At 45.2% G+C, this 27,089-nt stretch overlaps 1 protein-coding gene across 1 annotated transcript in view; it reads right to left on the reverse strand.

Moving 5' to 3' along the window:
- Positions 1 to 223: 223 nt before the first annotated feature.
- LOC134993526 (transmembrane channel-like protein 2-A) overlaps positions 224 to 27,089 on the reverse strand; it is a 133,189-nt gene continuing 106,323 nt past the window's right edge. Inside the window, exons 16-19 of the mRNA XM_063950886.1 lie at positions 13,686 to 13,811; positions 11,494 to 11,572; positions 3,713 to 3,836; positions 224 to 1,012 (exon numbers count right to left, since the gene is read on the reverse strand). Of these exons, the coding sequence (XP_063806956.1) occupies positions 804 to 1,012; positions 3,713 to 3,836; positions 11,494 to 11,572; positions 13,686 to 13,811 (538 nt within the window). The 3' untranslated portion in view covers positions 224 to 803. The remainder of the gene's footprint in view (positions 1,013 to 3,712; positions 3,837 to 11,493; positions 11,573 to 13,685; positions 13,812 to 27,089) is intronic.

Here is a 27,089-nt window from a genome sequence, read left to right on the forward strand (position 1 = left end):
TAAATTTAAAGGTGTAATTACGTATAAAGCTTGTTTTGCCCTATAACTGATTTTCGCTTTAAATACTGTATAGTGGAAAACTAGAAGAAAACACTTTAACTTGGAACCTATTACATAAGCCCCATTGACCTTATTTTAAAAAAAACACAAAAAAAACAAAGGCAAATATTGATGATTTATTTTAGTTTTTATTATTAACAGTTAATAATTAACACTTCTTGGTGCCAGCATGTACCATTGAGCTTTACACGCTTTTATATGACTGCATTTAATTTGCTAAATTACAACATTTATTAATACAGGTTGAGTATCCCATATCCAAATATTCCGAAATACGGAATATTCCGAAATACGGAATTTTTGGAGTGAGAGTGACTTATGGAAACTTTTGTTTTCTGATGTCTCAGTGTACACAAACTTTGTTTAATACACAAAGTTATTAAAAATATTCTATTAAATGACTTTCAGGCTGTGTGTATAAGGTGTATATGAAACATAACTGAATTGTGTGAATGTAGACACACTTTGTTTAATGCACAAAGTTGTAAAAAATATTGGCTAAAATTACCTTCAGGCTCTGTGTATAAGATGTATATGAATCATAAATGTATTCTGTGCTTAGACTTAGGTCCCATCACCATGCTATCTCATTATGGTAAGCAATTATTCCAAAATACGGAAAAATACGATATCCAAAATACTTCTGGTCCCAAGCATTTTGGATAAAGGATACTCAACCTGTATAGCAGAAAATAAAATAAAAACTTTTGAAAATTTTAAATTAAAATATTCACAAACAAGTTTCATGAAGGGCTCCGTCCTCTACCCTGTCCCGGCCGCAGCCCTAAGGTCTTCATATTAAGTTTCTGAGTAGAGGACGTTATTATCAGCTGGGAAGGAGTTAGTGGTTTCGTAACAGTCAGATGTGGGCCATTTTTCACAGGTACACCTTGCACACTAGTCTTAGTACTTGGTTCATTGATTGCCTTAGTCGTGAGGAATTTTTCATCAGCTAAGAGAAAACAATTCAAACATTGAAATTAGATATGTTATTTTTTTATTAATATTGCAAATGTCTATTAAAAATCAACAGTGTTGTGCCATGTGTTTATTTACATTCCGCAATTTCAAAGACCATTAACTGCTTTTTGAATTTTTAGCCAGTTAAGCAAAAATTTCCCATCCATGAGAATGTAGAAAACAGTAACATATTGCAGCTATATAAATAACTCACACCTGGTGCCACAAGATCTAGTGGTAATTAAAAGCCAACAAAAATCCAGAATTGTGGGTTTCATAGATCAAAACTAAACAGTGCAATAACTTCTTGCCTTATTTCCATTGCAATTATGTTAAAATATAAACTGGGTTGCAGCAATTATGCATTCATGACATTTAGATTACAGTATATCACATGCAATGTTATGGGCGGTGATCTGAGTGGATATGACATGCTCCAACAAGTGTCCCCACCAGTGCTGCTCATCTCAGCTCCGAGACGTCCCAACTTTATTTTCTTATATTAGCAGCTCTACAGTCAATTTTCCTGCCTCGACGCCCTGTCCAGAACCACTTTTCTGCTCTACAAGTTATAACTACCTACTTGATACTAGTCCCATTGATGCTACTAATTATCCCACACCACTCCATCTCCGAGTAGCTCCACATGTCTATTCCCTTCTCTCTACAGAAATTAAGATCATGCTAGCAGATGCCTCAATACCATCTTCCTTAAATTCGTACAGAAGGCAGAACAGTATCACTGGAACCAAAATTAAAGAGTGATTTATAATAGCAACAGTGAAATCACAAGTCTATGCTTAAAAATAATCCATGGGTGCTCTAGAATGTTCTTCATATATGTCAGTCACCACATAGTTCTCCAAAGTTCTTAATTACCAAAGACAGTACTAGGTTTTAAATGTTTGTTCCTGGATACTTTTGTTATTAATGTGACATCTAATGACTTACAGTACATGTGCACTGCAATATACGCGGAAGTGCCAAAAGTAATGGGATATGTGCCAAAAGTCATGGGACAGGTGCTTAATATTGTGTAGGAGCCCATCAAGCCCAGTAAAGTGCAGCAACTTTGTCTGGTGCTAAGGTGTTCGGTGCATCCCCCCCTGCAAACTATACATTTGCACCCTCCAATACTTTGCAAATGCACAGCGTGTACCGGGGCATGGCCACACAATAATACCCCCATTTCAAATTACGCCACACAGTAGTACAATCTTAATCAGTTTAGTAGTGCCGCTTATACACATAATGCCCCCAGTAGTAGTGCCGCTTATACACATAATGCCGCAAGTAGTAGTTCCGCTTATACATATTGCCCATAGTAGTGGTGCTATTTATACTCATAATGCCCCCAGCAGTAGTGCCCCTTATACATATATTGTCCATAGTATTAGTGCCGTTAATACACATACCACACACACATACATACACACACAAATACACACACATGCACTTTCTCACTCTCTTTATCTCCAATTACCTATTAAAATCTGTCTGGCCGGATCTTTAGCAGCTTATCCTCCTCTGTAGCATCCTGGTCCCATGTAGCTCTGCCCCCTCAGTTCCATGTAGTTCCGTCCCTCATTCACATGTAGCTCCACTCCCTTTTCAAGTCCTGCACACTGCCACTGTCACAGGTGTGAGGGGACACTTCAAGCTGCTGGCGCCACTGCCTATCATACAGTGTGACAAGCGCAGGAGCCGGTAGCATCAGGGGACATCAGCAGGGCTGCAGAGCAGGGAGAGCGCCTCTCCAGCCTGCACCTTCCTGCTTTGCATCCCTTTGCCCTGGGAAGGATTGACCTCCCTACCTGTGTCCCATCACCTACCTGTCTGAATAACATCCACATGCCTGTCTTCCTGCCTGTGTCATATTCATCTGTCTGCCTGACTATGTCACCACATCCAGCTACCTGTCTGTAGCATATCCAACTACATATCTGCCCAAGTGTGTCACATCCACTACATGTCTGTCTGTGTCCTGGTGAATACCGTTGGCACATTAGACTGCACATTTTAGGTCTCTGACAATCCGAAGGTATGGGTTGCATCCACAATCCATCTGTGATTATTTTGACACCCACAAAATAGATTGTAACACCCCCCCCCCCACCCACCCCATCCTAGCCCCATTCCTTGGAAAGCCAATTCCATGTTGATAACACTAGGGCTATTCCCACACCCCTGAGTAGTGAGTGTGGGATAATTTTTATGCACAGTTGCAGGCATCTTAGGATACATGCTGGTCTGCATATCACAAAACGTACGTGTTTTTATGGATGCAATTTATATCTACGTTTTTGGTAGATATTGCACCCAACTCTATATTAGCCCATGTGACTGGCTGTCTGAATGTACAACTTATTGTAGCCTAAATACTGAATGAGATGAACTGACTAAAGTCTCATGAGCAGGGCCCTCCCTACCCTCTGTCTCACATCTGTATGTCTTTTGTCAACCTCATACATTCTGTTTTTATGTTTTGTTTTATTTTATTTTCCAAGATTCATAACTCTTACTCTCGGACAGTTGAGTTTTGTGGAGCGTAACAAACGATGATGATGATGATGATATTTACTTGAAAATGTAAAATCTTCTGTATTCAAGCACTTACATCCTAAAAAAAACCTATCCTTATTCTGTGCACTTTATAGACCATTATCATAAGTTATTAAGAGCTAAATCTTACCTTTTTCTTCATCAGATTTATTGGCCCCATATCTCACACTAGGAGGCAGTAGCTCTTCTAAATCCCTCATAATTTCATTAGTTGAGGCAGTATTATTCCTTTTGCTTTTCTCATCTTCTCTTTTCTTAATTAGTTTTTAGCAACAAATAGAAATAAAATGGAAAAATAAGATTTTACTTACCGATAAATCTATTTCTCGTAGTCCGTAGTGGATGCTGGGACTCCGTAAGGACCATGGGGAATAGCGGCTCCGCAGGAGACAGGGCACAATACTAAAAAGCTTTAGGATCAGGTGGTGTGTACTGGCTCCTCCCCCTATGACCCTCCTCCAAGCCTCAGTTAGGATACTGTGCCCGGACGAGCGTGCATAATAAGGAAGGATATTGAATCCCGGGTAAGACTCATACCAGCCACACCAATCACACCGTACAACCTGTGATCTGAACCCAGTTAACAGTATGATAACAACGAAGGAGCCTCTGAAAAGATGGCTCCCAACAAGAATAACCCGATTTTTGTAACAATAACTATGTACAAGTATTGCAGACAATCCGCACTTGGGATGGGCGCCCAGCATCCACTACGGACTACGAGAAATAGATTTATCGGTAAGTAAAATCTTATTTTCTCTGACGTCCTAGTGGATGCTGGGACTCCGTAAGGACCATGGGGATTATACCAAAGCTCCCAAACGGGCGGGAGAGTGCGGATGACCCTGCAGCACCGAATGAGAGAACTCCATGTCCTCCTCAGCCAGGGTATCAAATTTGTAGAATTTAGCAAACGTGTTTGCCCCTGACCAAGTAACTGCTCGGCAAAGTTATAAAGCCGAGACCCCTCGGGCAGTCGCCCAAGATGAGCCCACTTCCTTGTGGAATGGGCTTTTACAGATTTTGGCTGTGGCAGGCCTGCCACAGAATGTGTAAACTGAATTGTATTACAAATCCAGCGAACAATCGTCTGCTTAGAAGCAGGAGCACCCATCTTGTTGGGTGCATACAGGCTAAACAGCGAGTCAGATTTCCTGACTCCAGCCGTCCTGGAACATATATTTTCAGGGTCCTGACAACGTCAAGTAACTTGGAGTCCTCCAAGTCCCTAGTAACCGCAGGTACCACAATAGGTTGGTTCATGTGAAACACAGAAAACACCTTAAGGAGAAATTGAGGACGAGTCCTCAATTCTGCCCTGTCAGAATGAAAAATTAAGTAAGGGCTTTTATATGATAAAGCCGCCAATTCTGACACACGCCTGGCTGAAGCCAGGGCTAATAGCATCGTCACCTTCCATGTGAGATATTTTAAGTCCACAGTGGTGAGTGGTTCAAACCAATGTGACTTTAGGAAACTCAAAACAACCTTGAGATCCCAAGGTGCCACTGGGGGCACAAAAGGAGGCTGTATATGCAGTACCCCTTTTACAAACGTCTGAACTTCAGGCACTAAAGCCAGTTCTTTCTGGAAGAAATTCGACAGTGCCGAAATTTGAACCTTAATGGACCCTAATTTTAGGCCCATAGACAGTCCTGTTTTCAGGAAATGTAGGAAACAACCCAGTTTGAATTCCTCTGTAGGGGCCTTCTTGGCCTCACACCACGCAACATATTTTCGCCAAATGCGGTGAAAATGTTTTGCGGTTACATCCTTCCTGGCATTGACCAGGGTAGGGATGACTTCATCTGGAATGCCCTTTCCGGCGTTCAACCGCCATGCCATCAAACGCAGCCGCGGTAAGTCTTGGAAAAGACAAGTCCCCTGCTGGAGCAGGTCCTTTCTTAGAGGTAGAGGCCACGGGTCTTCCGTGAGCATCTCTTGAAGTTCCGGGTACCAAGTCCTTCTTGGCCAATCCGGAACCACGAGTATCGTTCTTACTCCTCTCCTTCTTATGATTCTCAGAACTTTTGGTATGAGAGGCATAGGAGGGAACACATACCCTGACTGGTACACCCACAGTGTTACCAGAGCGTCCACCGCTATTGCCTGAGGGTCCCTTGACCTGGCGCAATATCTGTCTAGTTTTTTGTTCAGGCGGGATGCCATCATGTCCACCTTTGGTTTTTCCCAACGGTTTACAATCATGTGGAAGACTTCTGGATGAAGTCCCCACTCTCCCGGGTGGAGGTCATGCCTGCTGAGGAAGTCTGCTTCCCAGTATTCCACTCCCGGAATGAACACTGCTGAGAGTGTTATCACATGATTTTTCGCCCAGCGAAGAATCCTTGCAGTTTCTGCCATTTCCCTCCTGCTTCTTGTGCCGCCCTGTCTGTTTACGTGGGCGACTGCCGTGATGTTGTCCCACTGGATCAATACCGGCTGACCTTGAAGCAGAGGTCTTGCTAAGCTTAGAGCCTTGTAAATTGCCCTTAGCTCCAGTATATTTATGTGGATAGAAGTCTCCAGACTTGATCACACTCCCTGGAAATTTTATTTCCTTGTGTGACTGCTCCCCAGCCACTCAGGCTGGCATCCGTGGTCACCAGGACCCAGTCCTGAATGCCGAATCTGCGGCCCTTTCATAGATGAGCACTCTGCAGCCACCGCAGAAGAAACACCCTTGTCCTTGGAGACAGGGTTATCCGCTGATGCATCTGAAGATGCGATCCGGACCATTTTTCCAGCAGATCCCACTGAAAGGTTCTTGCGTGAAATCTACCGAATGGGATCGCTTTGTAAGAAACCACCATTTTTCACAGGACCCTTGTGCAATGATGCACTGATACTTTTCCTGGTTTTAGGAGGTTCCTGACTAGCTCGGATAACTCCCTGGCTTTCTTCTCCGGGAGAAAACCTCCTTTTCTGGACTGTGTCCAGAATCATCCCTAGGAACAGTAGACGTGTCGTCGGAAAAAGCTGCGATTTTGGAATATTTAGAATCCACTCGTGCTGTCGTAGAACTACTTGAGATAGTGCTACTCCGACCTCCAACTGTTCTCTGGACCTTGCCCTTATCAGGAAAGCGTCCATATTTCTTTTAAGAAGAATCATCATTTCGGCCATTACCTTGGTAAAGACCCGGGGTGCCGTGGACAATCCAAACGGCAGCGTCTGAACTGATAGTGACAGTTCTGTACCACGAACCTGAGATACCCTTGGTGAGAAGGGCAAATTTGGACATGTAGGTAAGCGTCCCTGATATCCAGTGACACCATATCGTCCCCTTCTTCCTGGTTCGCTATCACTGCTCTGAGTGACTCCATCTTGATTTGAACCCTTGTATGTAAGTGTTCAAATATTTCAGATCTCACCGAGCCGTCTGGCTTCAGTACCACAATATAGTGTGGAATAATACCCCTTCCCTTGTTGTAGGAGGGGTACTTTGATTATCACCTGCTGGGAATACAGCCTGTGAATTGTTTCCAATACTGCCTCCCTGTCGGAGGGAGACGTTGGTAAAGCAGACTTCAGGAACTTGTGAGGGGGAGACGTCTCGAATTTCCAATGTACACCTGGGATACTACTTGTAGGATCCAGGAGTCCACTTGCGAGTGAGCCCACTGCGTGTTGAAACTCTTGAGATGACCCCCCACCGCACCTGAGTCCGCTTGTACGGCCCCAGCTTCATGCTGCGGACTTGGCAGAAGCTGTGGAGGGCTTCTGTTCCTGGGAATGGGCTGCCTGCTGCAGTCTTCTTCCCTTTCCTCTACCCCTGGGCAGATATGACTGGCCTTTTGCCCGCCTGCCCTTATGGGGGCGAAAGGACTGAGACTGAAAAGACTGTGTCCCTTTCTGCTGAGATGTGACTTGGGGTAACAAAAGTGGATTTTTCAGCTGTTGCCATGGCCACCAGGTCCGATGGACCGCCCCTTTATACGGCAATACTTCCATGTGCCGTCTGGAATCTGCATCACCTGATCACTGTCGTGTCTGGCAGATATGGACATCACACTTACTCTTGATGCCAGAATGCAAATATCCCTCTGCGCATCTCGCATATATAGAAATGCATCCTTTAAATGCTCTATAGTCAATAAAATACTGTCCCTGTCAAGGGTATCAATATTTTCAGTCAGGGAATCCGACCATGCGACTCCAGCACTGCACATCCAGGCTGAGGCGATTGCTGGTCGCAGTATAACACCAGTATGTGTATATATACGTTTAAGGATATTTTTCAGCCTCCTATCAGCTGGCTCCTTAAGGGCGGCCGTATCTAGAGACGGTAACGCCACTTGTTTTTATAAGCGTGTGAGCGCCTTATCCACCCTAAGGTGTGTTTCCCAACTCGCCCTAACTTCTGGCGGGAAAAGGTATACCGCCAATACCTTTCTATCGGGGGAAACCCACGCATCATCACACACTTCATTTAATTTATCTGATTCAGGAAAAACTACAGGTAGTTTCTTCACACTCTACTTAATACCCTTATTTGTGGTACTTGTAGTATCAGAAATATGTAACATCTCCTTCATTGCCCTTAACATGTAACGTGTGGCCCTAAAGGAAAATACGTTTGTTTCTTCACCGTCGACACTGGAGTCAGTGTCCGTGTCTGTGTCGACCGACTGAGGTAAATGGGCGTTTTTACAAGCCCCTGACGGTGTCTGAGACGGCTGGACAGGTACTAATTGGTTTGCCGGCCGTCTCATGTCGTCAACCGACCTTGCAGCGTGTTGACATTATCACGTAATTCCTAAATAAGCCATCCATTCCGGTGTCGACTCCCTAGAGAGTGACATCACCAATACAGGCAATTTGCTCCGCCTCCTCACCAACATCGTCCTCATACATGTCGACACACACGTACCGACCCACAGCACACACACAGGGAATGCTCTGATAGAGGACAGGACCCCACTAGCCCTTTGGGGAGACAGAGGGAGAGTTTGCCAGCACACACCAAAAACGCTATAATTATACAGGGACAACCCCTTATACAAGTGTTTTCCCTTATAGCATTTTCACATATGTAATTATATCGCCACAAAAGTGCCCCCCCTCTCTGTTTTAACCCTGTTTCTGTAGTGCAGTGCAGGGGAGAGCCTGGGAGCTTTCCTCACAGCAGAGCTGAGCAGGAAAATGGCGCTGTGTGCTGAGGAGAATAGGCCCCGCCCCCTAAAACGGCGGGCTCTTCTCCCGGAGTTTGTGAGATCTGGCAGGGGTTAAATACATCCATATAGCCTCAGGGGCTATATGTGATGTATTTTAGCCATAAAAAAGGTATTATACATTGCTGCCCAGGGCGCCCCCCCCAGCGCCCTGCACCCTCAGTGACAGTTGGTGACTGTTGGTGAAGTGTGCTGACAACAATGGCGCACAGCTGCAGTGCTGTGCGCTACCTTATGAAGACTGAAAGTCTTCTGCCGCCTGTTTCTGGACCTCTTCAACTTCGGCATCTGCAAGGGGGGTCGGCGGCACGGCTCCGGGACCGGACTCCATGGCTGGGCCTGTGTTCGATCCCTCTGGAGCTAATGGTGTCCAGTAGCCTAAGAAGCAAATCCATCCTGCACGCAGGTGAGTTCCCTTCTCTCCCCTAAGTCCCTCGTAGCAGTGATCCTGTTGCCAGCAGGACTCACTGAAAATAAAAAACCTAAAAACTTTTTCTAAGCAGCTCTTTATGAGAGCCACCTAGATTGCACCCTTCTCGGCCGGGCACAAAAATCTAACTGAGGCTTGGAGGAGGGTCATAGGGGGAGGAGCCAGTACACACCACCTGATCCTAAAGCTGTTTAGTATTGTGCCCTGTCTCCTGCGGAGCCGCTATTCCCCATGGTCCTTACGGAGTCCCAGCATCCACTAGGACGTCAGAGAAATAATAATAATAGAAAAAGCATAATAAAAATGCTAAAACCTGGGCCTAATGTGTAATACAATTCTTTAATGCATTTGAAAATGATTTATTTTCCTTTTATCAAAACAAATGAAATATCCCTGTCTTCCTAATAGGTACTTGTACGTCTTTCTTTTCCTCTGACAAATTAGTGGCCATATTCTCAAATCCCTTTTCCATATTTGTAACTCTTCTTTCACCATGGTTGGTAGTAGAGATGGGAAGAATTTTTTAAATTGTTCTGCAAAACGTAGCATGTTTCACTGCTAGCATTGGGCCTTTTCTGTCATTGTTTTAACTCTATTAATTAAATTCCATAAAATTCTAACATACAAACACAGAAAGTAATAACATTCCAAGGAATGGGATAGCTACAATTGAAGTCATAGATTAAATCATTAAAACTTTCTGCAAAAAATGTCACCACAAATTCACTTCTCTCTTAATTCAATATTCTAATGTTATAATCCAATGGTTGTGTGCCTAGGCACCTGGGGTGCTGTGAGACTTTTGCAGGGGTTGGTGGTTCAGGACCAAAACAAATTATTTATGGTCAAAGTGATAGGTCAAACTAGTGCTAGAAGTTGGCAATCATAAAACATGTGGACAACTAGAACCACAACTATGTACACCACCATATAACTGGATCTATGGATGACAGGTAGGCACAATTCACTTTCTTGAATATACATATTTTTTAGTTTATCAATAAGAAACATTTGGACTAGGGGTGCCTTGAAAAAATGCTGGTACTCTAGGGAGCTGTGATTCAAGAAAGTTTGGGAACCACTGCTATAATCTGTGTTTTTTAGCTTCTTTTATCCATTTTTGCCATTCTTCTGCTATCCCCCTTCTTCACTCCCATTCTTTCTCCTATGTAAAATACATCTCTTTTCACTTTGTTCCATCGCCCTAATTCATCATATAAGCAAACTTTTATGATCTTTCCCTACATTGGGGTCTATTCATCATCCCTTAAATTCTCCAAAAATAGGTGAAAATTAATGAAGGTTGCAACTCACACACACAGTCACAGGCTAGTGACTGCAGCACACATTCCTCCCTGCCAAGCTTTTATGCACAGTAAAGCCTGTGCACAATGGGGGTCATTCCGAGTTGATCGCACGTAGCAACTTTTTGCTGCTTGTGCGACCTCCCCTCCTATGGGGGAGTGTATTTTAGCATGGCAGGGCTGCGAACGCTTGTGCAGCCCTGCTATGCTAAAAAAGTTTCAAGTAAAACAAGACCAGGGCTGCACCCAGTTACTCACCCAGTGCGACGGATCCAGTGATTAAGATCCTGGACTTGACATCAGACATCCGCCCTCCAAATGCCTGGACATGCCTGCGTTGGACTCACCACGCCTGGTAAAGTAGACACCCCGGAACACCTCCCCACCATCAATCTTCTAGTGATCGCCGCTGGCGGCATCGCTGCCCGGCGATGGCTGTCGCCTGGCAACGAAGCGTGTGCACATTGCGGGCGCCGTGCAACTGCAGTCTTGACCCATTCGCACCACAGCGAAGAACCGCTGCGTGTGAATGGATCGAAATGACCCCCAATAAGCCTGTCCTGCCTGCCTGGAGTGTGTTCTGCACAGTACTACCAGGGAAGGAGATGTGGTTTACAAACAGCGATGGGATAGGCTCGGGGGGGGGGGGGGGGGGGCTGAAACTATGAGCAGGGGTGGGTTATAAACAACAGCAGGGTTAGCAGGTGGCAAAGATACAGATGGCAGCGGAGAAATCCGTAGGGAAAAAGCCGACTCAGCAAAAAGGGAAGCTTTTCAGAAGTGATACCTTAGTTAATGAGCCATGATGAATGCCTCCGAAAGGTTTATTAAACTCGCAGCGAGTGTAAAATATAATTGTCACCACTGATAAATATGTTATGATGAATAGGCCCTATTAAGTGGAGAAACTGAGCATGCATGACGGCAATAGCATTTAACACATTTTAAATACTATTATAAATAATATCATAAATGTTGTTAAAAACTATTGATAACAACATACCCTCTGCATTTTCTTCTTGAACTCGATATTAGCATTCTTGTATGCCTTTGATATAGCATTAAGGTAGTATATAGCCAGGCTGCAGGGAGTAAAAACACAGCAAAACATTTATGTACTTAGCTACAAATATATTAAGTATACCGTATAAAGTATCAATTACTATGAATAATAAGTCTAGCTAAAGTCTCAGAGGATTTGCCTGACTATATAAAAAACATGAGGCTGGAGGACAAGTGCTTTTATACTGATAATAATATACAAAATTCAACCCTGCGCTTCATAGAATTTGTGCAGCATCTGGTAAAAGCACAAAGGGTTCATTCTTCCCCACCACACCACTATAGTAACAGAGAGGTGAGAAACCAGAGCTCAGATTCACTATAATATAGCTCATTGGCCTTATTATAGAGCTGATTTATTATCTTTCTGTTACTATTGCTTTTATGGTATCTGGTCTCTAGGTCGACCACACTTAGCTCGACACTGTCTAGGTCGACCACTATTGGTCGACAGTAAGTAGGTCAACATGGTTTCTAGGTCAACATGGTCTCTAGGTCGACTTGTACTAGGTCGACATGACAGAAGGTCGACATGAGTTTTTCACGATTTTTTTAAACTTTTTCCTACTTTACGATCCCGGTGGACTACAGTTGGGAACGGTAACCTTTCCCAAGCATGGCGAGCGAATCGAGCCGTGCGAGGGAATACGGTGCACTAATGAGGGTTCCCGGTCACTCTACAGAGAAAACGACACCAATTTTTTTTTAAACTCATGTCGACCTTTTGTCATGTCGACCTTGTTCATGTCAATCTACTTACTGTTGACCAATAGTGGTCGACCTAGACACTGTCGACCTAAGTGTGGTCGACCCTATGATCCACACCCTGCTTTATACAGATCCCCAGAAAACTGTGGTGACGTCTAATATTCACAATCATTTATAGCAGGGAATCATCATTATTTATAATTCACCAGTTTTCCTACTTTACACTGAAGTGATAACATCAGAAATCACTGGTTATAAGTAACTAAGCAATAAAATCAAAACTTACCATTTATACACATATTGGGGTAAATTTACTAAGCAGTGGTTTTCAAAGCTGCCATGTCTTCAGCAGTTTTAGATAGTGAATTTAAAGGAGCAACAAGGGCAATAATACTAAAAATGTTTGCATTGTATTTATATTTTATTCAACATGTTAGAAGGAACAAAAAGTGTAACTAAACGTTCGGAAAATTCAAAGCCTGCTGTAAAAGTACTGTATAATTTCTGTTGGTGCTGCATGTAAACAGTTGTAATATTGACTTTGGTATAGGCTATGCTTGCACACTTGTACAAAATATATCAGCAGAATTGTGCAATTACCACTATGATGTGGTGAATCAAATCATAGTGGATCTACCTAGTGGTGTATTTATAATGGGGGCATGGTGCGCGACGCACACGGGGACCCACATCGCACAGACTGCATCCATTTGTTCAATAACGGAGTCCCACGTCCCACATAGGCAGTGGGTAAATAGCAAGGAAAATTGCCATTGCAACATTTTCCTGGAGTCCTGCATGGGAGCAGTAGACTCTAGCACAGCCTTACATGCTACTATTGCTCACTACTCAGCACTGCCAGCTAGAAAGGAGGGGGGGCAGACAGAGACTACACACAGACCCCCTCCTCTCTTAACATGCCCCTGGATCCACCTCCTACTTCTTAATGCCATGATTCTTATCACTGGGCAGGAGTGGGCAGGTCACAATTATGTGATTCAAAATTCTAAGGCCTATTATTTTGGGGGTCCAGCAGAGCCTCACAAAATGTGGGTGTCCTCTAGACATTCCAGCATGGTAGACAAGTATACAACAAAGTCTCAGTATCTTCATTGCTTTTACATAGTAATGTTCTCTTGCTGTGTGTTCACTGTAAATATTTTTTTACCCAAAATTTACTTAGGTGGTAGTTTTTTTAGAACTGGTGATGTTGCTCATAGCAACCAATCAGATTCTACTTAACATTTATCTAGCTGCTTCTAGAAGATATTAGATATCAACGGTTGGTATGGGCAACATCACCAGTTCTAAAACCCCCCATCTAATTTACCCCTATGAATCAGTATCTACATGTCCATAGCATAAATAGTGTAGCATACTGATTTCTACATTATTGTTTTGAATTAAGTAATTTATACAACTTACATCATAAGAAGCACAGCTGCTATTACAATACCCGGATTGGACACGTAACCAAACACCATTGTAATAAAAGCTGGAAAATCCTTTTCAATTGTTTCCTGAAGAACATCATACATCTTTTTCTTTCCACTTAAAATAAGAAAAACAATTATTACAAAACAATTTCCCACACATTCAATAATAGTTTGACATACTTTTTAGCATCAGTGGTGGGAAACATGATATTTAATTCACATACCTTACTAGGCAACACACTAAGTGCTCAAGCAATATCTTTCTCCAGAAGTTACCAGATGTGGTCCTTAAGACACCCTAATGGTCCAGATTTAAAAGATATTAATGGCCCAGCACAGATGGTTAAATCAAATTGATTAAGGTACCTATAATGTCACCTGTGGCCAAAAATGGATACACTTGCAACCTGTACCATTTGGATACCTTGAGGATCACGTTTCAGAACCTTTGGGCTACTCTATATTAGAGATGAGCGGTTCGGATTTCTTGGAATCCGAACCACTCTGAACACAGCCCCTCGAGCCATTCGCGAGCCTGGCTCGTGAAGTTCCCACCAGGCTCGGGATCCCAGAAGAGGCCAAAAGTCAATATCCCGCTTCGGATTCTCGCAAGACTTCGAGTCTATAAAGGCTCGGCGTCCCGGGGTTCGGCACCATTTCACTGCATGCTTCCAAGCTGCAAGGAGCTCTGCTGTGTTGTGCGCTGTTAGTCTGAGTCCTTTTAAGGGCAGGCTGTAAGAGGGTCCATCAGGGACTCTGTCAGTCAGAGTGTCCATCAAGGGCTGTCAGTCAGAGTGTCCATCAGGGGCTGTCAGTCAGAGTGTCCATCAGGGTCTGTCTGTCAGGCTGTGTCAGTCAGTGGTATAACAGGGCTGTGTCAGTCAGTGTAGTATAGTGTACATAAGGGGCTGTGTCAGTCAGTGTGCACATTATAAGGGTCTGTGTCAGTCAGTGCAGTAGTGTACATAAAGGGCTGTGTCAACCAGTGTAGTAGTGTACATTAGTGCTGTGTGCAAGATAGGGCATCGGCGCCCCCCCTCTATTTAAAAAAGGGTCAGTGCGCGCCTTTGGTGCGCGCAAAAAATATAGGGGCGTGGTTTCATGTGGAAGGGGTGTGGCAACAAAATAATACCAATTCACATTACATATTATAGTAGTCTCCATTATCAGCCCCTCTTACAGATTACGGCGGACAAATTCCCCTTTTTACACATTACGGCAGACAGCGTCCCCTTTTTAAACATTACGGCAGACAGCGTTCCCTTTTACACATTACGGCAGCCAGTCCCCCTTTTACACATTACGGCAGACAGCTTCCCCTTTTTACACATTACGGCAGACAGCGTCCCCTTTTTACACATTACGGCAGACTGCATCCCCCTTTTTACACATTATGGCAGACAGCATCCCCTTTTTACACATTATGGCAGACAGAGCCCCCTTTTTACACATTACGGCAGACTGCGTCCCCCTTTTTACACATTACGGCAGATAGTCCCCCTTTTTACACATTACGGAGACAGCGCCCCCTTTTTACACATTACGGCAGACAGCGTCCCCCTTTTTACACATTACGGCAGACAGCGTGCCCTTTTTACATATTATGGCACAGCGTCCCCCTTTTTACACATTACGGCAGACAGCGTCCCCTTTTTTCACATTATGGCAGACAGCGTTCCCTTTTACACATTACGGCAGCCAGTCCCCCTTTTACACATTACAGCAGACAGCTTCCCCTTTTTACACATTACGGCAGACAGCGTCCCCTTTTTACACATTACGGCAGACTGCGTCCCCCTTTTTACACATTATGGCAGACAGCATCCCCTTTTTACACATTATGGCAGACAGCGTCCCCTTTTTACACATTACAGCAGACTGCGCCCCCCTTTTTACACATTACGGCAGATAGTCCCCCTTTTTACACTTACGGAGACAGCGTCCCCTTTTTACACATTACGGCAGACAGCGTCCCCCTTTTTACACATTACGGCAGACAGCGTGCCCTTTTTACACATTATGGCACAGCGTCCCCCTTTTTACACATTACGGCAGACAGCGTCCCCTTTTTACACATTATGGCAGACAGAGTCCCCCTTTTAAACATTAGACAGACAGACAGACAGACAGACAGACAGACAGATAGATAGATAGATAGATAGATAGATAGATAGATAGATAGATAGAATAGAATTGAATAGTATAGATGATACCATCTCTCAGGCAGTCAGGCTCCTCTGTGCTGGCAGCTCCGGGTGGCAGGGGAGAAGGAGGAGGAAGGAGCGGAGGAGGGAGCCGCAGCAGCGCACTGTAATTACCGGCGGCGCCACATGCAGCTGTACCTCTCGTTCAGCATTGGCTGGCCACCGCCGCTGTGAATGCTGGGATGAGGGAAGCGCATCCCAGCATTCACAGCAGCGCCGGTGCAGCCAATGTGGAAGGAGAGGGACTGCTGCAGCGGCGCCGCTACCAATTACATAGCGCTGCTGCGGCTCCCTGCTCCCCCTCCCTCCTCCTCCTTCTCCGCTGCTTTTTCTCCTCCTCCGGCACAGGCGGCTTGTAATGAGTCAAATTGCCGCTGGCGGTTGCGCCCTCAGTGCGACTGTGCTTTGTGCCAGGCACACCTGGCACACACGTAGTTACGGCACTGGTGTACATGAGAGGCTATCAGTCAGTACTGTACATCTAAGGGACTGTCAGTAATTGTGTCCAGCACAGCTATTGGTTTTTTTTGGTGCTGTCACTGTCCATCTAAGGGACTGTGGTGCTGTCACTGTGTCCAGTGACCAGTCCCCTAAGTCCATCACAGTGGTACTGCAGTGACTACGCAGACCCCACACTCTGCATTCACAGTGCATGTGTGAAAGCGGTCTGACTCCACGCAGTGTGGGACAACCTGTGCCCCCCCTTTCTGTTTACATTGTTTTTTTTGTGTGCACTGCACCCCAGTACACCAAATAATAGTAACGTGTGTGACACTGGTCTGACTCCACGCAGTGTGGGACAAGCTGCGTCCCCAAAAAACAAACAAAAAAAACTTGTTTGCTGTTTACATTGTTTTGTTGTGTGCACTGCACCCCAGTACACCAAAGTATAGTATTGTGTGTGAAAGCGGTCTGACTCCACGCAGTGTTGGACAAGCTGGTGCTCAAACCCTTCAAAGTAGCCACCTGTGAAGTGAGTTCTGACACTGCTAGCTTGAGCCAGGTGGTTCCCCTAATTAGGCTTTTGGAAAAACAACTGCAGAAATTGAAGGAGGAGATAAAACAAGGCGAAATCACAAAATACACCAGACTTGTAGATCAAGTCCTTTTTTCACTTCGCCAGGATCCAAGGGTTGCCAATATCTTGAAATCGGATCACTACATTTTGGTAACCGTGCTTGATCCTAGGTTGAAGTCATGTGCTGTGTCTTTCTTTCCAACTGACACAGATCTTAAGAGATGCAAAGAGCTCCTGGTGAGCATGTTGACAGCTCAAGTGACGTCTCCTCCTTCAGTTTCTTCCGAAACAGCCAGGAAAAAACTAAATTTTCCCAAAAGACCTAGTTGGGATGCAGATCAGTCAAAACAACATTTTGACATGTGTTCAGGTCTAAATGAATTGCCCAGTATTAGTGACACCTCTACCGTAACTCCATCTGATATAGTCCCCATCCAAAGAATGGTGGAGGATTATTTTCACGACACCATAAAAGCAGGTATGTCACAAGGTCCCTTCAAGTACTGGAAGGAAAAAAAGTCAATATGGAGGCCCTTGTACAAACTGGCTTTGTATTACTTAAGCTGCCCACCCCCCAATGTGTACTCGGAGAGAGTTTTCAGCACAGCTGGGAACCTTGTGAGTGAATGGTTTAGGAGGCTACTTCCTCAAAATGTGGAAAAGATGATGTTCATCAAAATGAACTGGAAATTCCACAAGGAAGATCTTTCCCAGCAATTATATCAAAATACAGAGACATCTGTAATGGTGGATTTTAGCGGGGATATATTAATATTGGATGATGATGATGAGGATGTACACGCTGATGAGGGTGAAGATGAGGATGGCAATGGTGATGGCATCTTCTAGACACTGTATAGCTGTTGCTTTAAGGCAGTTGGTAGCTTGTTTTTTTTTTTCCCCAAACAAACCAATTATTTCAGCCACAAGTGTGGCATTCCTTGTCGCTGAAATGATTGGTTTGTTAATCTGTGCATGTGCTGTTTAATATCTGTGGCAACCAGATATGATGACACAGTATCTTTCTCCACAGCAGGCTTGGGTAAGTTCTCTGCTACATCTCCAAGATCGATAAGATGGGAAAAGTGAACTCAATTTCAAAGTAATAACACTAGTTTCAAATGAGGTTTCAATTTATTAACTAAGACATTGGAGTTAACCCAACAAATGCGCTAGGTGAGTGCAATATGGCTACATACAATAAGTATACAAGCGTATGAAATTAACTTAAAAGTTTTTATACAAACAATAACATTAGCTATGCAATTACCTCAAATGACACAATGAATTTGGTCTTACTTGTTTACAAGTACAATATTAGATAATAATCACATACAATACTCTTTCACCTGATAGCTTGCATGCAACCAATTAGTGATAATCGAGGCCCAAGTTTGTTAGAGTTCATGCAGGTATAGATTAATGTTAATGAGAGCTATTTTGCTATTCGTTGCCCGGGTTAAGTAGATGCATGGAAATTAACGGTCACTGAATGGTATCCCTCTGCGGCGGTACAGTCTATATTATAAATTAGTGCTGCTCCTGGGAAAATTGGCTCCAATAAATCTGACAACTATCTGCTCTTGAGTGCTTACAGAGTTACAGAGATAAAGCTCCAGATTATTATTATTATTATTCTTATTATTATTATTCACAGTCTCTGATCTGTAGCTGAAATTTAGCTAACTTCACAATGGACACTTTGTAGCACCTCCCCTGTATGTGCTCGAGCTGGGAACGTTTAATTACTTTCAATATTGTCACACATGTATAATTTTAAAGCTGCACAGTGTGCACACATAAAGTAATACCCTGCTCTTGTACAATCTACGTCTCCCCATACGATGTCAAGGGAATATCGGTACACTGGGTAGCGCTGTACAGTAGATTAAGGTGTCAAGCAGTTATCAACTATAGCTGTATGCTCTCCATCAAGCTTACTGTTTGCAGAGGTCCTTAATTAGCAGCTAATCCACTTCCTTCTACATTAAAGGAATTCTTGTCGCTACATGAGGTGGCCTGGACCAGGGGTAGCCAACCCTGGTCCTCGAGAGCTACCAACAGTGCACGTTTTCCAGGTCTCCTCACAGAATCACAAGTTAAGTGATTAGCTTCACCTGTGGATCTTTTAAAATGTGACAGTAATGACTACACATGTGCACCTGCCAGGTGACCTGGAAAATGTGAACTGTTGGTAGCTCTCAAGGACCAGGGTTGGCTACCACTGTCCTGGACGGTAATGATGGTGCGTAACTGTACAGGATTATGCAGTTGTAGTTTACCGCTATATTTATCATTGTCCACAATAGGGTTTAGCTTAAGCTGCTCCTGCTCTATTAGGTTAGTATCTCTCCAGTTGTAATACTTTAACAATAGTCTCTCAACAGTAGTCTCTGCAATATATGTGGCTGCGATGGTGGAGTCCTTTCAGGTTCACTTAAAAGAGGGGTCTCTCAATGTCCAAGTACTCCTTCCCCTCTTACTCCTCCCTGTCTCCCTTCAGTGTGGGTGGTTTACTTGCCTTGCAGGGCCGGGAATCCATCTCACAGCCCAACTCTACCTGCTTTATCTTGTGGGGAACTGCATCACCACACTCCCTGGGGCGACTCTAGTAATGGGGTCTCCAATTCTGCTCTGCCCCTGTTCATTACTTGCCAGCCGCTACCATCGGATGCTGTGGGTTTGCTCATAGGTCTCAGACTGCTCTCCAGTTGCTGTTTTACTAACCCTGGTAACCAGGAACAGTGTATCCGACAAATCAGATGTGCAGTATCTCCTCACACAACCTCTCCATAACTCTCCCTTAAGATGGCTGCCGCCGAACTGCAAAAGGTCCCAGCTGTTAACTGTCACAGCGCATGCCTGATACAGCACAGAATATGACTTTAACTCTTTCACTGCTGCCAGGCACAAAGCATTCAGCCAGGCTGCATTATGTAGGGGGGAGGGAAGGGGCACAGAAGGAAGTTAAAAGTGATGGGGTGCCACATATCCAACATAAGGGTGAGTGGGAGGGCCCAAGGACAATTTCATCTTGCACCACCGTTCATTTATCCCACTGCTGTGTGGCAGTATTTCATAGATATGCTACAAACTGCTGTCTGTTTGTGCCGCTGCTTTGTCGCCTAGTAGTAAGTAACCAGCCAGCTCGCTGCAGACTTTAGTGGTAATTCAGAGTTGATCGCAGCAGCAAATTTGTTAGCAGTTGGGCAAAACCATTGGGGTCATTCCGAGTTGATCGCTAGCTTCCGTTGTTTGCAGCGCAGCAATCAGGCTAAAAATCAGCATTTCTGCACATGCGTATGCACCGCAAAGCACACGCGCGATGTACGGGTACAGAGACCTTTGTGGTTTTGCACAGGTTCTAGCGAAGCTTTAAGTTGCACAGCACAATGCAAGAAGATTGACAGGAAGGGGGCGTTTCTGGGTGGCAACTGACCGTTTTCAGGGAGTGTTTGGAAAAATGCAGGCGTGCTGGGGAAAATGCAGGCGTGGCTGGACGAACGCTGGGTGGGTGTGTGACATCAAAAGCTAACCCTCCAATGTTAGAATCAACGCACACGAAGAGTAAGTCCAGGGCTAGTCTTGTTTTGCACAAAACGTTTTTGCAGGCGCTCTGCTGCACAGGCGTTCGCACTTCTGCAAAGCAACAATACACACCCCGGTGGGCGGCGACTATGCGTTTGCACGGCTGCTAAAAACTGCTAGAGAGTGATCAACTCAGAATGTGCACTGCATGTGTGGCAGATATAACATTTGCAGAGAGAGTTAGATTTGGGTGGGTTATTTTGTTTCTGTGCAGGGTAAATACTGGCTGCTTTATTTTTACACTACAATTTAGATTTCAGTGTGAACACACCCCACCCAAATCTAACTCTCTCTGCACATGTTACATCTGCCACCCCTGCAGTGCACATGGTTTTGCCCAACTGCTAACAAATTTACTGCTGCGATCAACTCTGAATTACCCCCTTTGACTTAAAGTGGATTGTGAGCTATAAGGTGGTCAAAATTGTCTGCAAATGACTGGAAATTAATGTTATTGAGGTTAATACAGGTTGAGTATTCCATATCCAAATATTCCGAAATACGGAATATTCCAAAATACAGACTTTTTTGAGTGAGAGTGAGATAGTGAAACCTTTGTTTTTTGATGGCTCAATGTACACAAACATTGTTTAATACACAAAGTTATTACAAATATTGTATTAAATGACCTTCAGGCTGTGTGTATAAGGTGTATATGAAACATAAATTAATTGTGTGAATGTAGACACACTTTGTTTAATGCACAAAGTTATAAAAAATATTGGCTAAAATGACCTTCATGCTGTGTGTATAGGGTGTATATGTAACATAAATGTATTCTGTGCTTAGATTTAGGTCCCATCACCATGATATCTCATTATAATATGCAATTATTCCAAAATACGGAAAAATCCGCTATCCAAAATACCTCTGGTCCCAAGCATTTTGGATAAGGGATACTCAACCTGTAATACTCTAGGGACAAAAATAACACAAAAAATAAGATTTTACTTACCGGTAAATCTATTTATCGTAGTCCGTAGTGGATGCTGGGGACTCCGTAAGGACCATGGGGATAGACGGGCTCCGCAGGAGACATGGGCACTTTAAGAAAGAATTTAGGTTCTGGTGTGCACTGGCTCCTCCCTCTATGCCCCTCCTCCAGACCTCAGTTAGAGAAACTGTGCCCAGAAGAGCTGACAGTACAAGGAAAGGATTTCGGTAATCCAGGGCAAGATTCATACCAGCCACACCAATCACACCGTATAACATGTGATAACAACCAGTTAACAGTATGACAAAGAACAGAGCATCAGGTCAAACCCTGATGCAACCATAACTTAACCCTTATTGAAGCAATAACTATATACAAGTATTGCAGAAGAAGTCCGCACTTGGGACTGAATATGCAGCACTCCCATTACAAACGTCTGAACTTCAGGTAGAGAAGCAAACTCCTTTTGAAAGAAAATGGATAGGGCCGAAATCTGGACCTTAATGGAACCCAATTTTAGGCCCAAACTCACTCCGGACTGTAGGAAGTGAAGGAAACGGCCCAGCTGGAATTCCTCCGTAGGAGCATTCCTGGCCTCATACCAAGCAACATATTTTCACCATATACGGTGATAATGTTGAGCTGTCACGTTCTTCCTAGCCTTTATCAGCGTAGGCATGACCTCATCCGGAATGCCTTTCACTGCTAGGATCCGGCGTTCAACCACCATGCCGTCAAACACAGCCGCGGTAAGTCTTGGAAGAGACAGGGCCCCTGTTGCAACAAGTCCTGTCTTAGAGGAAGAGGCCACAGGTCCTCTGTGAGCATTTCTTGCAGATCTGGATACCAAGTCCTTCGTGGCCAATCTGGAACAATGAGTATTGTTCTCACTCCTCTTTTTCTTATTATCCTCAGCACCTTGGGTATGAGAGGAAGAGGAGGAAATACATAGACCGACTGGAACACCCACGGTGTCACCAGGGCGTCTACAGCTATCGCCTGAGGGTCTCTTGACCTGCGGCAATACCTCTGCAGCGTTTTGTTGAGGCGGGATGCCATCATGTCCAGCTGTGGCAGTTCCCACCGACTTGTAATCTGTGCGAAGACTTCGTGATGAAGTCCCCACTCTCCCGGGTGGAGGTCGTGTCTGCTGAGGAAGTCTGTTTCCCAGTTGTCCACTCCCGGGATGAACACTGCTGACAGTGCGCTTACGTGATTCTCCGCCCAGCGAAGAATTCTGGTGGCTTCCGCCATCGCCACTCTGCTCCTTGTGCCGCCTTGGCGGTTTACATGAGCCACTGCGGTGATGTTGTCTGACTGAATCAGAACCGGTTGGTCGCGAAGCAGGGTCTCCGCTTGACGTAGGGCGTTGTATATGGCCCTTAGTTCCAGGATGTTGATGTGAAGGCAAGTCTCTTGACTTGACCACAGACCTTGGAAATTTCTTCCCTGTGTGACTGCACCCCAACCTCGGAGGCTTGCGTCCGTGGTCACCAGGACCCAGTCCTGAATGCCGAATCTGCGGCCCTCGAGAAGGTGAGCGCTCTGTAGCCACCACAGGAGTGACACTCTGGCCCTGGGGGATAGGGTGATTAACCGATGCATCTGAAGATGTGATTCGGACCACTTGTCCAGTAAGGCCCATTGAAAAGTCCTCGCATGGAACCTGCCGAAGGGAATGGCCTCGTATGATGCCATCATCTTTCCCAGGACACGAGTGCAGTGATGCATGACACCTGTTTTGGTTTTAATAGGTTCCTGACCAGTGTCATGAGTTCCTGAGCTTTCTCCATCGGGAGATAAACCCTTTTCTGGTCTGTGTCTAGAATCATGCCCAGGAAAGGCAGACGAGTCGTAGGAACCAACTGCGACTTTGGAATATTTAGAATCCAGCTATGTTGCTGTAACACTTCCAGAGAAAGTGCTACGCTGATCAGCAACTGCTCTCTTGATCTCGCTTTTATGAGGAGATCGTCCAAGTATGGAATAATTGTGACTCCTTGCTTCCGCAGGAGTACCATCATTTCCGCCATTACCTTGGTAAATATTCTCAGTGCCGTGGAGAGACCAAACGGCAACGTCTGAAATTGGTAATGACAATCCTGTACCACAAATCTGAGGTACGCCTGATGAGGTGGATAAATGGGGACATGAAGGTATGCATCCTTTATGTCCAGAGACACCATAAAATCCCCCCCTTCCAGGCTTGCGATGACCGCTCTCAGCGATTCCATCTTAAACTTGAACCTTTTCAGGTATATGTTCAGGGATTTTAAATTCAATATGGGTCTGACCGAACCGTTCGGTTTCGGGACTACAAACATGGTCGAATAATAACCCCTTCCTTGTTGAAGGAGGGGAACCTTGACCACCACCTGTTGAAGATACAATTTGTGAATTGCAGTTAACACTATTTCCCTCTCGTGGGGGGAAGCTGGCAGGGCCGATTTGAGGTATCGGTGAGGGGGCATCTCTTCGAATTCCAGCTTGTATCCCTGAGACACAATCTCTATTGCCCAGGGATCCAACTGGGAGTGAACCCACTTGTGGCTGAAATTTCGAAGACGTGCCCCCACCGGGCCTAGCTCCGCTTGTGGAGCCCCAGCGTCATGCGGTGGATTTTGTAGAGGCCGGGGAGGACTTCTGTTCCTGGGAACTAGCTGTGTTGTGCAGCTTCTTTCCTCTGCCCCTGCCTCTGGCAAGAAAGGACGCTCCTCGGACTTTCTTGTTTTTCTGTGATCGAAAGGACTGCATTTGATAATACGGTGCTCTCTTAGGCTGTGAGGAAACATATGGCAAAAAATTTGACTTTCCAGCAGTAGCTGTGGAGACCAGGTCCGAGAGACCCTCCCCAAACAATTCCTCACCCTTGTAAGGTAAAACCTCCATATGCCTTTTTGAGTCGGCATCACCTGTCCATTGCCGAGTCCACAGGACCCTTTTGGCAGAAATTGACATAGCATTTATTCTAGAACCCAGTAGACTAATGTCTCTTTGAGCATCTCTCATATATAGGACAGCGTCTTTAATATGCCCCAAGGTCAACAATATAGTATCCTTGTCTAAGGTATCAATTTACTCAGACACGGTATCCGTCCATGCTGCTACAGCACTACACACCCAGGCCGACGCGATCGCCGGCCTCAGTAAGGTACCTGAATGTGTATAAATGGACTTCAGGGTAACCTCCTGTTTGCGATCCGCAGCATCTTTGAGGGTAGCCGTATCCTGTGACGGCAGGGCTACCTTCTTGGATAAGCGTGTTAAAGCTTTGTCCACCTTAGGGGAGGATTCCCAGCGTAACCTGTCCGTTGGCGGGAAAGGATACGCCATAAGAATCCTTTTTGCATTTTTTTTTTCTGGAGATTCCCAAGCCTTTTCACATAACTCACTTAGCTCGTGTGAAGGGGGAAAGGTTACCTCTGGCTTCTTTTCCCCATACATATGTACCCTCTTGTCAGGGACTGGAATTTCCTCTGTGATGTGCAACACATCCTTAATTGCTATAATCATATAACGGATGGATTTAGCCAATTTTGGCTGTAACTTTGCATCATCGTAATCGACACTGGAGTCAGAATCCATGTCGGTATCTGTGTCAACAATTTGGGATAGTGGGCGCTTCTGAGACCCTGACGGCCTCTGCGACATAGGATCAGGCACGGGTTGGGACCCTGACTGTCCTGAGGCTTCAGCTTTTTCTAACCTTTTATGCAAGGAATTAACATTATCATTTAAAACCTTCCACATATCCATCCAATCAGGTGTCGGCACCGTCGGCGGAAACACCACATTCACTTGCTCCCGCTCTGCTTCCACATAGCCTTCCTCATCAGACATGTCGACACAAGCGTACCGACACACCACACACACAGGGAATGCCCTTTTTGAAGACAGTCCCCCCACAAGGCCCTTAGGAGAGACAGATAGAGAGTATGCCAGCACACACCCCAGCGCTATCAACCCAGGAATAACACAGTAACTTAATGTTAACCCAGTAGCTGCTGTTTATATATTGTTTTTGCGCCTAATTATGTGCCCCCCCCCTCTCTTTTTACCCTCTTCTACCGTGTATCTGCAGGGTAGAGCCTGGGGAGCTTCCTCTCAGCGGAGCTGTGGAGAAAAAATGGCGCTGGTGAGTGCTGAGGAAGAAGCCCTGCCCCCTCGGCGGCGGGCTTCTGTCCCGCTTAAATATGCAATTTTTGGCGGGGGGCTCATACATATATACAGTGTCCAACTGTATATATGTTTACTTTTGCCAAAAGAGGTCCCAAATGCTGCCCAGGGCGCCCCCCCCCCCCCCCCCCCCTGCGCCCTGCACCCTTACAGTGACCGGAGTATGTGAGGTGTGTGGGAGCAATAGCGCACAGCTGCAGTGCTGTGCGTTACCTCAGTGAAGAACGAAGTCTTCTGCCACCTGTGAAGTCTTCTTTGCTTCTCATACTCACCCGGCTTCTGTCTTCCGGCTCTGCGAGGGGGACGGCGGCGCGGCTCTGGGATTGGACGGCGAGGGTGAGATCCTGCGTACGATCCCTCTGGAGCTAATGGTGTCCAGTAGCCTAAGAAGCAGGACCTAGCTTCAGAGAGTAGGGCTGCTTCTCTCCCCTCAGTCCCACGATGCAAAGAGTCTGTTGCCAGCAGAGCTCCCTGAAAATAAAAAACAAAAAACTTTCTCTCAGCAAACTCAGGAGAGCTCACTGAAAAGCACCCAGCTCGTCTGGGCACAGTATCAAACTGAGGTCTGGAGGAGGGGCATAGAGGGAGGAGCCAGTGCACACCAGAACCTAAATTCTTTCTTAAAGTGCCCATGTCTCCTGCGGAGCCCGTCTATCCCCATGGTCCTTACGGAGTCCCCAGCATCCACTAGGACGTTAGAGAAATTATGTGATTTTGGCATTTTTTGACAATTTAAAAAAAAAATCCAAATCCAAAGCCTGTCACGGCTGTTTGGCAAATCCAAATCCAAATTCCACTGACCAATCAAAATCAAAATCAACGGCTCAGGCGCACATCTCTACTCTATATTAACTAGTCAAACTGGTGAGAAGTAAACATCACAGACGAAACAGCTACAGTATGTAAATGTACTGCTCACTGTGAGATCAAAATAACTCAGAAGCAGATTGAAAAGGACAAGACACTTAGGAAAGACCTATGGGGGTCATTCCGAGTTGTTCGCTCGTTGCCGATTTTCGCTATACTGCGATTAGTCGCTTAATGCGCATGCGCAAGGTTCGCAGAGTGCATGCACTTAGTTATTTTACACAAAAGTTAGGTATTTTACTCACGGCATAACGAGGATTTTTCATCGTTCTGGTGATCGTAGTGTGATTGACAGGAAGTGGGTGTTTCTGGGCGGAAACTGGCCGTTTTCTGAGAGTGTGCGAAAAAACGCTGGCGATTCTGGGAAAAGCGCGGGAGTGTCTGAAGAAACGGGGGAGTGTCTGGGCGAACGCTGGGTGTGTTTGTGACGTCAAACCAGGAACGAAACTGACTGAACTGATCGCAATGTAGGAGTAAGTCTCGAGCTACTCAGAAACTGCTAAGAAATTTCTATTCGCAATTCTGCTAATCTTTCGTTCGCAATTCTGCTAAGCTAAGATACACTCCCAGAGGGCGGCGGCTTAGCCTGTGCAATGCTGCTAAAAG

The sequence above is a fragment of the Pseudophryne corroboree genome, chromosome 1, assembly GCF_028390025.1.
Source record: "Pseudophryne corroboree isolate aPseCor3 chromosome 1, aPseCor3.hap2, whole genome shotgun sequence".
Taxonomy (NCBI): Eukaryota; Metazoa; Chordata; class Amphibia; order Anura; family Myobatrachidae; genus Pseudophryne; species Pseudophryne corroboree.